The 15,794-nt window shown below is 40.8% G+C and overlaps 2 protein-coding genes across 6 annotated transcripts; one reads left to right on the plus strand and one right to left on the minus strand.

The window, feature by feature from the left end:
- Positions 1-619: 619 nt before the first annotated feature.
- cbx6b (chromobox homolog 6b) lies at positions 620-7,494 on the minus strand. Of its 5 annotated transcripts, XM_081711278.1 has the most exons (6): positions 7,350-7,494; positions 6,631-6,674; positions 6,479-6,544; positions 5,932-5,964; positions 5,526-5,592; positions 620-5,239 (listed from the first exon to the last, which is right to left on the minus strand). In XM_081711278.1, the coding sequence occupies exons 1-6, from the start codon at positions 7,416-7,418 to the stop codon at positions 3,968-3,970; spliced, it is 1,551 nt and encodes a 516-aa protein (XP_081567404.1). In that variant the 5' UTR covers positions 7,419-7,494; the 3' UTR covers positions 620-3,967. The 5 variants fall into 5 exon arrangements, with proteins under 5 accessions (XP_081567404.1, XP_026853733.2, XP_081567405.1 ...); XM_026997932.3 differs by lacking the exon at positions 5,932-5,964; XM_081711279.1 differs by lacking the exon at positions 7,350-7,494 and having other exon boundaries at positions 5,946-5,964; positions 6,631-6,676.
- Positions 7,495-9,660: 2,166 nt separating this feature from the next.
- On the plus strand, positions 9,661-15,405 carry baiap2l2a (BAR/IMD domain containing adaptor protein 2 like 2a). The gene is made up of 14 exons (XM_026998062.2): positions 9,661-9,714; positions 10,229-10,304; positions 10,718-10,804; positions 11,673-11,734; positions 11,834-11,905; positions 12,009-12,089; positions 12,430-12,561; positions 13,422-13,523; positions 13,614-13,671; positions 13,950-14,157; positions 14,285-14,350; positions 14,434-14,578; positions 15,160-15,200; positions 15,330-15,405. The coding sequence occupies exons 1-14, from the start codon at positions 9,661-9,663 to the stop codon at positions 15,403-15,405; spliced, it is 1,260 nt and encodes a 419-aa protein (XP_026853863.2).
- The last annotated feature ends 389 nt before the right edge of the window (positions 15,406-15,794 follow it).

Consider the following 15,794-nt stretch of genomic DNA (forward strand, 5'->3'; position numbering starts at 1 on the left):
GTTATACAACTACGTATTCGAGGCACACAGCTCTGGAAATGGACACTTCTGAAAGTATACGAAATTAAGCCTGCGTCTCCATTAGCTGTGATTTATAAAATCTAATGTTTACACTGGTAAACAAAGTAACCTTACAGTATACACTTAAAAACCTGTAGGGATAATGTCACAAAAGTGATTTCGCAGTTAGCTAATAAGCAAATAAATAAATAATGATTCGTTAAATAAATAAATAATAAAATCAGGTTTAGCTTCAAAAATCATTCCATTAAAGTTTAAGATTTAACAACTGTGATTAAAAAATAGAATGAATCTGACCACTTTAATGAACACCTCATTCCAAATAGTCGTCAAAAACCCAAATGTAAAATGAATGCCTACTGTATAGCGTCTTTATAGAGTACATTACTGACTAGTCTAACACTATGTCTAGGGACTACTAGACAGCTAGACATAAAAAGCTGGGTTGGAATTCTGTTGTGGAGAAAAGCTTAATTAGGCAGCACTTCATCAGGTAGCACTCAAAAAACTATAAGCCTTCAAGTCTTTCACTACATTTGTCAGTTGTAAATGCCTTTTTATGCTGAAATTAATATAAATGGACTCCACACATACCACACTCAGTTGCAAAACCACAGACAAGCATTTATTCAAACCTTTTTTTTTTTTACAAGCTATCCTAGGCACACTATTTGAAAGCAGTACAAAACTTGATCTCTTTTGCTAGACAATTTAAAATTTTGAAAAACCTATACAGAACACACAATAAAAAGATGCCTCTTATGTAGTATAAAAAACCAAAATAAACCTGTAAATTATCACTGCAAAATCATAATTTCATCATAAAACAGTATCATCAGAGATTCTGCTTTCCAAACTCAACACAAAGCTCATTATTGCGTGAGAGCATGTCCAGAGACTCAGGTGAGGCTACAGTGACACTCGCGACAGAAAGAAATACACCAAGAAAGACTTCAGCGACCCCCTCCCCACAAGTTAACCTGCGTAAGACTGCAGCACTTTGGATAGATAAGGCAGAATCAAAAATTTCAGACCAAATTTATCTCTACGGCCTTCTATCACGTGCATGCGTGTGCACGCACGCACACGCACACACACACACACACACACGCACACACGCACACACACACCCCTGTCTTTACCAAGAAGTGTAGTTCACAGTCTTCCTTTACACAAGAGCTTCATGTCAAAGTTTAAAGGGACAATACATAAGGACAGAGCTTCTGATCTACACAGTGACATGGCATTAGCTTGAGTGCACCACCACATGGAGTAGCATATATTGAGAATCGCCTCAAACACATAATGGGCATGATTCGGCAGGACCCAAGTGCAAAGTCTTAGGAAAACCCTCTAGTCTCATAAGACAATTACAATAGAAGAAGAACAAAAAGAAACGTGTAAAGTTATGAAAGAAAAAACAATACTTTATGTATACATGAAACTAAATATTATTTCGGTGGACATCTTAAGGCTAGGCCCTCTTGTGCAGTTTGTTGACAAGATGCAATTAAGTCGCACAGAATCATGCCATAAAACCATCTTTGCACGATTAAATAAATAAAAATAATAAAAGCATTACAATAGCATTTCTTTCTTAAATAAGAATCAACATACACTGCCAAAAAATATTAAGTGCATTAATTTTCAAGAAATTAACAATATACAAGACAAAAAACAAATACAACAAAAACAACTAAATATGGCTGTCATGCAGGTCAATCAACTAAAAAAAATCAGTTCAAAGCTATCAAGCTGATTAATTCAACAAATCACAATAAACAACTGAAAAACTGCCATTCCTGAACATTGGGGATTAACCGTGAGAGGATCTTGATCTGATCAGGCCCAAGGCTGGCATGCCGGAGTGATGTAGCTAATGCCCCGGCAGGGGTTTGGGAAGGGAGCACTCTCCTCAGTATGCTGTCCCCGCAGGGGTCAGTGTTAGGAGGGATTACTGGCGCTTCTGGCCAGCTCCACCTTGGGGGAAGGAGCTGGCATTACTGCCGCCACCACCAGGGGGCTGGCGACGGAAGCTGGGGCCCAGGCCAAGGTGCCGCTGCATGGTGCCAGTTCAGCATACCAGCCTGAAGCACTGACTTGTTCTTGAAAGGCTGTTTGAGAATCAAGAGAACAGATAATAAATGCATGTCTATGCCTGTGAGAGGTTTTCGGTGGTGGACTAAGAGAAAATGTCCTGCTTTTCTACAATGGCCTTCTTTTATGTTTGACTTGCTTGACCAACATACTGTCAACAGTCTTTTTGTAAACAAGTGCATTTACAAGGCAAAAACACTACTTTACAACTGTAACAGTCTATAAAGTTTTCAGCGCATTCAATGGCTAACAAGTTGCTCAAAGATAATCAATTCAATGCCCAGCATTTGCCCATATTTACTGCCTAATCAGGAAGAAAAAAAAAGACTCTGTTTGCCATTATCCAGGAGAATAAATACTGCAGCAGAACACATTTTAAAAGCCAGTGCTCCAAGCTTATTATCGAAACAAATAGGGTCAATTCAAAAGATAATTCCAGGTCTCCATTAAGTAAGACTGCACATCTCGTTATATGACATCACCACCCACTTCTGTTTGCTGTGTGGCCTTCCTTTTGTTGGCTAGCAGAGTGTGGCTCAGGGGTTTGGAGCTTGCCTTAAAATGAAAGTCATACTGGAGCATAACCCATTTCAGCATGGCAATGAGATCAAAACCCTGCTTTCCTTTACAAGTGCCACATGACAACTGGAGCTCATCTTTGTGGAATGCAATGGCTGCTTCCAAAAGCCCCCCTGCTGATGTTTGGTACCACAGAAAGACAAAGATATGGGTGATTCCAGGGCTGGTAATGTGACCCACTGGCTCAAGGGGAGGAAGGAGCACATGGCGAGGACACACTGAGTACATGTAGTGAATTACCTCTTCAATGATCATTGATTGCAAGTTGCAAAAACATCTTTACACATCTTGAGGGCATTTCATTTAGGTGAAGAGGACATCTGTGAACACCAGCAAATAAGACTTCTTACAGAAAACATCTTTAAAAAAAGATCAGTGACAAAGCGGGAGCCTAACTGAAGCAAATACTTAAACTGCAGTCACCCCCCCCCCCCCAGCTGACACCAGATCTCTCTAGTTGAAGCCAGTCTATTGGACAACTAAGCAGTCTGACTTGTTTTCTTCAGGTTTGTATAGAATAAAATTCGACGACTCTCACCACAGGACTGAGAAACCATAAGCCTTTCTCAATAGAGAACAGAAACAACAGTGCCTTCACCCTATCCCCTATAAATGTGTATCCCAGTTGTATACGTCTGAATGCTGAACTATTAATTGCTCAGGGTGAAAAGTCCCATGAGATAAGACCATTATTATTACACAGTTATAAAAATGTTAGGTGCTTTCAGACAGTTGATCATTAGACCAGACCATTGTCTCTGATAGCAACACTGGCCAACCACACCCAATATAACCGAGCACATATGCTCACATGCCAGACACGGAGGCTGATGACCAAGGTAGGGCATAAAATAAAATGGAAAATCCATCATAGAAGCTATTCCATGAAAAAAATGTAATTGCCTGCTCCAGCTCACAGGACAGACTTCTGCTCCAGACCAAAGAGTGTGAATAGGCAGTGAACTAATGCAAGCTACTCAGCCTCTCACCGATACTCAGTAAAATACTGTTTACTGCGAGTGCAACCAGCATGACATTTACCCGCAGGGTTTTGTGTAAAACATGATAAGGACAGAAACCCATTTCAGAGTTACCCTTTCCCACTTCTCTGGCACTTCAAGGGAACGTCATGGCACAGTATTATAAAGGGACCTGCTTCTAAGACCAACAAATGGTATAATGTATGAGACAAATAAGTCCTCAAACATGTCCTAGGTAAAAGGCAATATTTGTAGCTTCTGTGTTCAAAGAGTTTTCTCTTTTTTGGTTTTCATGGTCGAGTGTTGGTTTTATTTGAAGCTGATAAATGATTAGAGAAGCAGGCAGAAGAAACTGGTGGAGGGAGACCTGGAGGATGGCAGAACTCTTTGATGGTTACGGTGAGGAGGTTGGTCGTCACGTCTGTGACGACCACGTTGGCACACCGTGCTGCCATCTCAGGACGCCAGTCCAGATCCTCATCTTCCTCCGAGACTTTGTGAGGAAGAGGATTCTCTGGGAACTCAGCTGGCCGGCGGGGGCCAAAGGAGTTGCGCCGGCGACAACGCCGTTCAGTGCTGTGAGGCACGGAGAGGTCCAGGATGTGCTCACTGTCTTCGGATGATGAAGATGATGATGATGAGAACATGGGGGAGGAAGGCAGGGTGGACTGAGCTGGAGTGGAGTTAGGTTTGCAGTCTGTTAGCTGGGTGTTGGGTTTGGCAGGAGGTAAAATGGCAAGGTTTGCCTGACAGGGTTGGGCAGCTGAGGGAGGAGGTTGGGGATGTGTTGGGGGTGGGAAAAGGAGTTCACCCTCTGACACCTCAGGGCTGGAGGGGGAACAAGGAGGTTCACTAAGTGCTTTAGGTATGTCTGGGGTCATGACCTTTGGACTTTGAGAGGAAGACGGTAAAGATGATGAGTTACAGGCTACTTTGGGAACACACTGTTCTACCTTGGGCTTTTCTTCAGAAACCTCCATTGGATGACACTCGAATGGTTTTCCAAAAACAGGGAATCCAGCAGCTGTGGCAGGTAGGTGCAGCCCTCTATATGATACATCTCCAAACCTCCTGCTCTTTCCGATCACCCTGTTCCGAGATGGGACTTTTTGCCGCCCAATGTGGGGCTGGTGGGTAGCACTTGGAGTCCTTCTGTTATTGGCTAATCCCCCACCCCCAGGCTTATCAATCACTTTCAGATTTAAAATTACTCGACCCTTCTTCACCTCCCGAGGTTTAACCTTCCGGTTAAGGATGCGGACTGTCTCAGAGAAGGGGCTGACTGTGGGGCGGGATGAGAAGGGACCGGATGATCCAACTTGCTGAGCCAAAGGATCTAGGCGGGGCAAGGGCCGCCGTGATATACGATGACAACGGTGGATGTCTTTCTTCAGTTTTGGCTGGGCAGCTCCAGACTGAAGCTTGGCATTAGAAGGGCCACTGGGGGGGTATGAAGGTGGAGAAAGGGGAGGAGGTTGAGGTGGAGGTTTGGAAGATGGCTGGGGGCGACTGTGTTTGAATTCAGGGACTCGGGGGGAGCCCTCTGCAGCATGTGCTCTAGACTGGATGCCACACACACACACACACACACACACACACACACACACACACACACACACACACACACACACACACCAAAGCAGGATCAGAAAAACCATGACTAAACATCAGTTTATAATGGAACATGCTTAAAGCAAGTAAAAACAGAAAGGATTTCTTAGGTTAGCCCAACTTCAGACACAGATCACATTAGTTACAAAATGACACACTTGAAACCTAAAAGTTTGAACATTGTACATATGTGACTACAATAGACATTTAATAATATAATTTACTGTATTGACCAACCTTGAGGAGCAAGGTTTTAGGCTTGGGTCCTCTCTTCTTTGGTCCATAAAGTTCCTGTTCTCTCTCTCTGGTAGGAGAGACAAGATGACAAAGATGCTGAGTCTCATACCAGTGTTAAACAAGTGTGTTATGGAATCAACTACCAAGCATATTCTTTCTTTTAGAATATGTATTTTGATAAATGGTGTGACATCATGTAAGCTTATACTGTATAGGGAATTGCACAAGTTTGTGCATTAAAATGTGCATTATACTTGCAACATCAGCTGCAAATTTCTTTTTATTTGTATAAGCAAAAAAGACATCAGACACACCACCACAATTCACTCATAGCCAACTTTCACTAATTTTTGATAGTGTTCTTATGTGGCAGAAATGACTGTTTGAGTATTTCCTGCAAACCTACATCAGAGTGCAAACCTGTGACTCACGCAGACCACTTCAAACAGTCGTACATCAACGGCCACAGCAGCATTCAGAACACATGCAACGGTCACAGTAAACATCAGCGGACTTCCTTTCCTCTAGATGATGATTGTGCATTGTCTCGCGCCATAAGCATCTGTTGGCAACTTCAGTAGGTAGTTTATGCAGTATACCTAACTTGCTGAACCTGCTTATAACCACATATATTTTGTAAATAAAGATTACTGTTTCAGTTTAATTTCGCCTGGGTTTCGGACAGCACACCATACAGGGTGGGAAGCATAATTACAACTTAAGACAAATAATGCAACACCCAATGTGGCAAATATGTTGAAAATAAATAAAACATTTATGTGGTGTAAGAAATACTTTATGCTCATTTCTGAAGTCTAAACTAACAAATGCATGTGTGCAGAATTGGAGACATGGATTTTCTTTATGTCAATTGCGTCTTTACAGATCGCACTGCCATAAACACATGTATGCACTGTATGGTGGCTTAACAGGAAAGAAACAGCAAAACTCACTTTTGTTCAAAAGCTGCTACAAGACGATCATCAAGAATATTTTCCTCTGGCTCCCAAGTACTGTACCTGCAAGAGCACCAAAAACCTGCAATCAGTCTGGGCAATGGTTTGTTTAAAAATGTATTAATAACAAAGCGATTCAGACAACTTACTTTATAGCCCACCCTTTCCATTTGACTAAGTACTCAATTCGCCCCTGTAATGAAAACAAAGGCAAAAGTGAACTTTGCTAGCTATACATCAATTTTCATAAAGTAAAAGGTTACTGTGATAGAAACTACTCTTATTCTTGCTATAGTTTAAAAAGAGACGTGTGACTTCCCTAATCTCATGGACATGACAGCAAACATTTAAGCTAATATTTGTGTGCGCTCTAGCTAAATGATTTCCAGTACTGTCCCAGCAAAGCGACTGTCGTTAACAATCAATATATGGTAGGCTATCTCTAACTCCAAATAAACCATCGCCTTGTCCCAAGGACAGACTGCTCTTTGTCAGAATTAGCAATTCGCGCAGACACAAAACAGCTGGCGCCGTCATACTAGCTAGCGATAGCTAGCTACATGGCTACCGTGCTAGCTAGCTAGAGAGATCACATCACTTTACAGTCAAGTTCAAAAAATATCGTTTCACAATAGCTAACCATATCAACAGGATCGTTACTAAAAATTTAGTTGAATGCTCTCGGCACCTTCGTGGGATAAGGTTATATAAGTGAACATTTTTCTAGGCTTGCAAATTGGAGTGGAAACACGGCATTGTATTCTCTCAGAATTTATTCTCTTAGGTTAGCTAGCTAAAGTTTAACCGTGAGGAAACTAGGCCGCAGCGAAACAAACAAACCAGACTAAAACACATGCTCGGGACTAACCTTGCGCACACGACGTTTTAGTATGGCTTCGGCGGCAAACACACGGTCCCCCGCCACAGATAGCTCCATGTTTCGGGACAGGACAGGAGGTTTAGAGCAGTGATGAGAAGGAAGGATCCCGCGTCTGGGAAAATAGCAGGACAGACGCACGGAGCCCAACCAGTAACAGCGGCCCAGCACGGTCACGTGCTCGCAGTCGGCCCCCTTCGGTCGCCCGGGCAACCAACATGAGTTTTACTGTAAGTTTTGTTGCAGAAAACGCGGGAGGGTAACAAAAGTTGATCTTTTTTTTTTTCAAAAGCATTTTTCAAATTATTGAAATGTTTTTGTATTTTTTTCAGAAGCAGCACACATTTACACACTATTGCGCACACGATTCCCTGACATTTGGTAGGACACAGCTTATTTATAAGGGTTGGCACGAGCGATCTATTATCCTCCATCGTTCCAATTGTCGTAACGTCTAAATTAAGATGTAACATGCATGCAGACATAATACAGACTTAATCTTATTACAAGCATTGTTTCGTTTTTAATAGGCTTCTATTGATCAGCTACCATCATCAAACATCATCTTTGAAGAAGGAATGTGGTCGGAAAAAAACTTGAATAATCGTGATCGGCGATCACTTAAACGTGTGGTGGAAACAAATCGTAGAAAAACAACAGTAGAACTCAGGGATATGTTTAATAGTTAAAGTAAGAGCATTCCCACACGCACAATGCGAAGGGAACTCAAGGGATTCGAATTAAACAGCTGTGTAGCCTTAAGAAAACCACTTGTCAGTGAGGCTAACCGGCAAAAACGGTTTCAATTTGCTAGGGAGCATAAAGACTGGACTCTGGAGCAATGGAAGAAGGTCATGTGGTCTGATGAGTCCAGATTTACCCTGTTCCAGAGTAAGAAGAGAGGTGGCTGAAGTGATACATCCATCATACCTAGTGCCTACCGTACAAGCCTGTGGAGGCAGTGCTATGATCTGGGGTTGCTGCAGTTGGTCAGCAATGTTATGTGCCCAAAGAATGAGGTCAGGCTTGTACCTGAATATACTGAAGGACCAGGTTATTCCATCAATGGATTTTTTCTTCCCTGATGGCACAGGCATATTCCAAGATGACAATGCCAGGATTCATCGGCTCAAATTGTGAAAGAGTGGTTCAAGGAGCATGAGACATCATTTTCACACATGGATTGGCCACCACAGAGTCCAGACCTGAACCCCACTGAGAATCTTTGGGATGCGCTGGAGAAGACTTTGCGCAGTGGTTCAAATCTCCAATCATCAATACAAGATCTTGGGGAAAAATTAATGCAACTCAGAAATAAATGTTGTGACATTGCAGAAGCTTGTGGAACCGATGCCACAGCGAATGCGTACCGTAATCAAAGCTAAAGGGGTTCCAATTAAATATTGTGTGTGTGTGTAACCTTTTTTTTAACCAGGCAGTGTATATGGTTAATTTTAAACACATTAGGCCACAGTAGAAATATAGTAAAATATTAATATAGCTCACAATGTTCAAAATGTATGACATATTTAAAAAATATACACAATATATTTCTAATATAATTCAAAATATTACATTTGTTTCAATATATTTCTTTGCATAGTGATAGTGGTCTTTTCCACAGTGTAGTGCTCAGCTGTGGTTACAGTTCCCACACGTCACTCCCCGCTCCTGCCATAGGTTCTTCCTTCTCATTCTGTAAATTGAAAATCTGTCAAAGTGATTTTTGTTCTCTTTTAGCCAGTCAGTTTTAAAATAGAGTATCATAATGAATGAATACATGAATAAATGTACAAGTAAGTAAGTAAGTAAATAAACAAACAACAGGGGGAATCACAAGATAAATGCTATACACATATTTGTGAAAACCTTTTTTTACAAGTTGATCTCACTCATATATTTTTTATTCTAAAAATTGAGTTATACTTAGGATTTACATTTGAAATCTGTATCAAATGCCATTCTCAGTTATGATCTACCTCACCCCACCTCTTTAAGACAGTGAGCAGTGTTTGTAGCAGGTGGCTAAGTCCACTCCCAGACCTTTACTATCTATCTTTGTTCAATAATTTACAGCTTAGAATGGTGTCAATAGCGCTCTTTCTCGCTCTCTCGCTCTCTCTCTCTCTCTCTCTCTCTCTCTCTCTCTCTCTCTCTCTCTCTTTCTCACACACACACACACACACACACACACACACACACACACACACACACAGGGCAGTAGTTTACATTACTGACATTATTGGAGTTTCGTGAGAACTCTTTGTTTAGCTATTGTTGATTTGTTTGATTTACCAGAAGGATGTCAGTGCTTAACAGTGACCAGTTACACCGCTCAACACTTGGAATATACGTGGTAAGTCTAACATTTTCAATTCATAAACCCAGTTCTTTATTTAGTTACAATGATCAGATTTCACAAAGATAACACAAACTTCCTTGCCTATTTTAAATATGTAGGTAGCAGGGGTCAAGAAAATCAGCCCAAACTGAACTGTAGGTAGATATTCATTTCTAATCCAAGGGAAAGGTTGTTTCTGATAGAGAGTGCCAGCTTTTTAAATTCGATTTAACAGAACAGGCTGACCTCTTAAGCACCCCAGTGGCTAATACTCTGATATACTGAGGTGTCCAGGCTAAAATATCCCTTCTTCTATTAAATGTCTTATACTGAGAGAAGGTCTAATTCAGTATCATAGTGCAGAAGACGGCTCTCTGACACATGCTGCTTGTTGAACTGTAGTTACTGGTCCAACGGAAACACCATCCTAAAGAGAAAAATGTGGGTAACATTGTCAGTCTCTCTTGTTCTCTCTCTCTCTCTCTCTCTCTCTCATTTTTATCTCCTTCTCTTTCTGTCTCTGCTTCAGACTCTAATGGAACAGTTCAATCCAAACCTGCAAAGTCTGGTAGCATTGGGGAATAACTACATTCAGGCTTTTCAAGGTATTGAGACTTGAATGTGGGAGAGATGTGTAAAAGTCACATTTTTTTGAAGAAGTGAAATGGAAAGTGTAAAAGGGGTGTGAGGGAAAGAAAGAAAGCTTTGTTCTAGCAGGTGACATGACGCTGTCCAAAAAAGAACTAATCATCATTGTAAACACATAAATAAGACACACCACCAAATGTCATATAGCAGTTAATATAGATAGTAATGCATCATAACATCTGCCATTGAACACTCTAAACTGATTACAGCATTACCCATGTGTGTAAACATTCACAGTTTGCACTCACTGTTAAAACTCATGTAGTACATTCAAAAATAAGCACTTGGCTAATATTCTCTGTACATATTCTCTACAACCAAGTGGAATATGATAATGAATGCTGATGGAGTGTTTTGTATATGTCTGAAGCCCTGGCAGTGACCAGTGAAGCCTATTTCACTGCTCTTGCAAAGATGGGCGAACAGGCTTTGCAGACCATGTCATCTCATTTACTGGGTAAGAACCAGCTTCATTTTTTCCTTTTCTTTTTTAAAATGATTTAAATTCATCAAAATTGTACTGTACTTTACATTATGAACAGAACTATTCACATTGCACAGAGGGCTATGGTAATTTAATTAAAATGCCAGCAGCCACTGTGTGATTTCTCTAATGCCTGGCTGACTGACTGACTGTGGATCTGTAAAATTAGAACATAGTCCCAGAGGTCTAAACTATCACACTCCCAACTTTAGTATCTCTGGACAGCTTGAGTTCTGTGTTGACTAACTGGCTTTATTGCAGGCTGTTAACTCAATTGAAGACTATGGCCTTCACACACAGATACAGATTAGAAAGGATTATTCACATGGCACTTTGGTCTTTTTCTGCTTCATTTTTTTTTGGTGCAAGTTTTAAATTCAATTTTAAATTTTTAGTTCTTACTTATATGGCTTCAGTGAATATATGCATGTGTGCTATCATATTACAGAGGCCCCTCTGTGGTGGTAAATTATAAATGATGACAGACCATCAACTGCACTCCATGTGTTTAACCTTTAAAAGCCTTACACACATACACACACAGTCTTGTTTACTATTCTTGTAGGGATCTTCCAGTGACATAATTATTTCTTTAGTTTTTTAATGCTACACTTAGACCTAACCCTAACCTTAATCTTATTAACCAAAATTGTTAGGCTCTTTTAGTTTTTGAAATGAAAGTATACATTTTTGTAAAAAAGCATTTGTACCCACAAGATGGTCCACACAAGATCAAAAACGTCAGATCATTTTATCCCTGTGGCGATATCTGGGAACATCTTTGTGTTATTTTAGGTTTGAAAGTGTGTCATGTACTGAGGTACAATATTTGTTTTAATAGGAAATATATTAATTCAGATTTCTGAGAGTCAGAGGAGACTTACCACTGAGCTTGAAGGAGTGGTATGTCTTCTTTACCCACATTCACCCATATCTACCTATATTTCTCTGTTCTCCACTTTTTTCTTCTCTTGGTCATAATGATCTGTGTGTGTGTTTCAGTTTAGCTGGTTTTACAATGAAGTCCTCAGAGAAATGGAGAATAATGTCAGACTGGACAAAGATTACATATCAGTAAGTAACAGCTACACATGTTATAATAACAGCAATAAATCTCTTTCAGAATTTTGTATTATTATAAGTTTAATTATTGATTTTGGCGCACTCTGGCCTCCAGGCCAGTAGGAGACGCTATGAGATGGAGGTGAGGAACCAAGCAACAGCCCTAGAGAGACAGCTGAGGAGAGGGGGTTCAAAGGTGAGTTTAGGCGATTATTGATGTGGGACAGCACTAAAAATATTAATTAACAACTGTTAAATGTAGAGGAGGTATGATGAGGCTACTGATGGTGAACTCATCTCATATGCACTCTTTTAACTTTACAACCCCATGGAATGAATGTTATGATTTACACATCTACTTTTTCATATATAACCTGGCTCCCCCTGCTACTAATTCAGAAGCACTTTGCTTGCACAGCTGATGAAGGACTTCTTTCCGAAATGTTCTGTTTTTCTGGAAACTCTGTGCACTGTACTACAGTTTTGAATATCTCTCTCTTTATATATATAAAACTATGCACTATGCCTGTGTATAGGATGGCAGTGAATATGTGCAGTTCCTAAGGGAGAGTCAGAGAGAGGCACTGAAAGAGCAAGAGAGGAGATATCGCTTTCTGGCTGAGAAACACTGTGGACTCACCCAGTCTATTGTATATCTCATCAACAAGGTACAACATCAACTGATCTTCCTCATCCTATATGATATATTTATTTGTAGCAAGCCTATCATAAATCACATATTGTCATAAAGCAAGACTATAGAATGCATTATACATGTTTCTTAATAACAACCCTAAGAAGAAAGATTTCACTTCTATAATGTTTGAATAACAGTCCACTCTGAGTGTATATTAAAGAGGAAAATATAAAAAGTAAGCTTTCTAACTATGTTTATGAGCATGTGAGGTCTATGAATACACTTCTAATGCAACATGTGCATTTCTTCATGAGTAAAGCACAGATTCCCAACCAGGTGCCCAAGGACACCCAGTCAATATTCATTGGTTGTTCTGTTTGACTTGCATTAATCAATTAATTAATTAAGCTTGACTGTTTGCATTAATCAGTGCCTGATTATTTAGCGACGTATGAAGATCTGTAAGAGAAGAGACATGTGACCTGTAGACTGGGCTGCCTGGTGTCTGCTTTCTGCTGCGGGCTATAGCTGATGTGTGGATCCACTACTGTTTCTGTTTAGAGTTTTCATATGTATATATGTTCATACATAATTCAGTATGTGTTCGCACATACTTTCTCACAACTGAGGCATTAAATGGATTTCTTTCTGAAACGCTGCCAAGATGTCACAGCCGAGGTCAGCTTGCCTGGTTCATTCAAGCATTGCTGTCTTGCAAATAGTAAACATGGACTGCGTAAAATAATTTGAAATAAATAAGAATTGTTTCCAGAGAGAAGTCACTAACTATTTTTTATTTTGTCAAATAGATAAGAGGGCAAAAGGGACCAACTTTGCATTCTAAACTGAATCTACACTGAAATTTAAAGGAGGATATGTCTCTTGATAAAGACAGGGGGCGGCCTGCAGCAGAGGGCAGAGGGATGGAGGGAGCAAGTCAACCAAACGAGAGTGTCCCGTCCACACACTCCATCAAGACTGGAGGACAACATGGTGAGAAGTTTCATGACAATGAACAAAGGTCTTAAGTTCCTTCAATGACATGCGCACGAACAATAAATTGTGCTTCTCCAACTCTGTCAGGTTGACTTTCAAGGCCATTCTTGGGCTGAGCAGCCTTTAGGCAGGGTGCCTTCGAGAGGTGAGAGGACTAAACACCAGCACAAAAGACACAAAATGCTATCACAAAACCTCAGGTTCTACACCCTCCACCAGAGCTTTAATCCAGCCCTTGGGGGCCCCCAGTCACTCCAGGTTTTTGTTTTGTTCTAGTTGCACATACACCTGAGCAAGCAGAGCTCATCTTGCCATGTTGGAAAATGGGAAAGAGTCATTTATTTGGACGGGCATTTTGTCCTTAAGGACTGGATCAAGAACCTCTATGCACCTCACACCCTGTTTCCTTTTTTCTATCCCTAGGTCCTTCCCCCCAACCCGTTCGTTCCCGCTCCAGCTCTTTTGGTGAATCTCTCGGAGTGGGTGGTGCCAGAATAATGCGAGCACTGGTCCCCCACTCTTCTTCATCAAACCCCACCCTTCTATCATTTTCCAGAGGAGAGACAATTACTGTGCTTGTGTCAGCACCCCAAAACGGCTGGCTATATGGCCGCTCTGAGAATTCTGCTCGGTGATGAAATCTACTTGTATAAACCAGGAAATATAACTATTAATAATGTGATATTCAGTCACATCAAGTGACTATTACCATGATACCATTGTCAGTGTATGTTGATTCATTTATTTTCTTGTTTTAGCCAGGGCTGGTTTCCAGCGGAATATGTTGGCCCTATAGAGGACACACTCAGACCACCTGGCCCCGGGTGAGCTGTAATCTTGTGCTTGGCAGCACCTGCTCGGGTAGCATTCTTGTCCATTCATGACTTGGCATTTTTTTCACGAACAGTTCTCTTAGAAGCAGCAGCAGCCTGAGTAACATACTTGACCAATCAACGAGCAGCAGAAGCCATGCTCCTCCACCTCCTCCCCCGGCACCACCATCCAAATCAAACAGCTCTTGGCCTGTCACACCGACTCCTTCAGAGAAAACGGTATGCTCAAAAGAGCAAAAGATGCTTTATTTTACAGTGGTCATCAATAAAAGGGAAAAAAATAATCACGGACAGAAAATGAAGGAGAAATACAAACATTCAAGTAACATACAACCAAACCATCCATTAAATGATTAATAATGTTCTTTTTAAGAAGCTAATTTTCACCATTGGCCATGAATGCATTTTAATAATACCCAAGGTAGGCAGTGAAAGGTACTGTTGAGGTGTATTTTGTGCTGAGTGTTAAGTCTCTGTTCCCCGGTCTGGCCAGCAGAGGCACTGTGGTAAAGTTTTGTTCTCCATGACGCCTCAGCCTTCCTTCTGGTGGATGGAGGGAGGCAGTTCCAGCTGCTGAGGGTCTGTCAGTGTGTGTATGTGTGTGTGTGTTGTCTTTACATGGCAGAGTTTCCTGTGGTTCTCACACTGATCTTGTGTGCATGTGGGGACAATACTATATTCCCCTGTGATACACTAGACACAAGACATCCTACTGCTTATTGTAGTTTTTGCCTGATTTACATCCTGTCTCAAAAGAAAAAAAACTTTCATTGTTTAATTCTTCACCATTGGTTCTGCAGAGAAAAGAAGGCTATGGTCCTCAACCAGAACTTTTCCCCAGGTATAAATTAACATTATAAAATATGTACACTACAGATATGTCTGCTCATTAAGTTGAACTGTATTGAAACGGTATTGAGCTATGGCTTTCTTTAATGGAACTGTTCTATCCCTTGTGTTGCTCATGAAGAGGGACCAACCCTTTTGCCACGGTGAAGCTGAAACCCACCACAACCAATGACAGATCGGCTCCATGCTTATTCTAAACTTGCCATCCAATGAAAGTTGAGAGATGCATATGGCTGACTGCACCTAAGGATACCACTTTATAATGAGACGAAGCTGCTGTAATTCATTGGCTCGTTCCTATTTCAACCAGAGATCATCTGTCAAGAAAAAAATGACAGTAAAGGTTTCGGTGGTTCAGTTTAAGGGCAGAATGAATATTGAAACAGCATTGGCAGTAATGTGACTTTTGCATGAATATAATCTAATATATGATCACTTTCATTGTATTTTGTATATGATAGCAAAAATGCTCCAGAATAACAAACCCTGTGAGTGCTGTTTGTAAACAACAGTTTGTAAACTATTTTCGTTTAATCAGTTAATAAACGCTATTTCGGTGTATTCAATCAATAAACACTATTCACAC

The sequence above is a fragment of the Electrophorus electricus genome, chromosome 3, assembly GCF_041902795.1.
Source record: "Electrophorus electricus isolate QZ-2024a chromosome 3, ASM4190279v1, whole genome shotgun sequence".
In the NCBI taxonomy this organism is placed as follows: Eukaryota; Metazoa; Chordata; class Actinopteri; order Gymnotiformes; family Gymnotidae; genus Electrophorus; species Electrophorus electricus.

Bases quoted from the DNA above. Each gene is read 5' to 3' on its own strand.
- cbx6b (XM_081711278.1), bottom strand. From the start codon at position 7,418: ATGGAGCTATCTGTGGCGGGGGACCGTGTGTTTGCCGCCGAAGCCATA. The intron at 5,593-5,931 runs GTAGGTTTGCAG...CTCTCCTACCAG, and splicing joins TCACAGGTTTGCACTCTGAT to AGAGAGAGAACAGGAACTTT. The intron at 5,240-5,525 runs GTTGGTCAATAC...TGTGGCATCCAG, and splicing joins CTAAAACCTTGCTCCTCAAG to TCTAGAGCACATGCTGCAGA.
- baiap2l2a (XM_026998062.2), top strand. From the start codon at position 9,661: ATGTCAGTGCTTAACAGTGACCAGTTACACCGCTCAACACTTGGAATA. The intron at 10,305-10,717 runs GTATTGAGACTT...ATATGTCTGAAG, and splicing joins CTACATTCAGGCTTTTCAAG to CCCTGGCAGTGACCAGTGAA. The intron at 14,158-14,284 runs GTGATGAAATCT...TTCTTGTTTTAG, and splicing joins CGCTCTGAGAATTCTGCTCG to CCAGGGCTGGTTTCCAGCGG.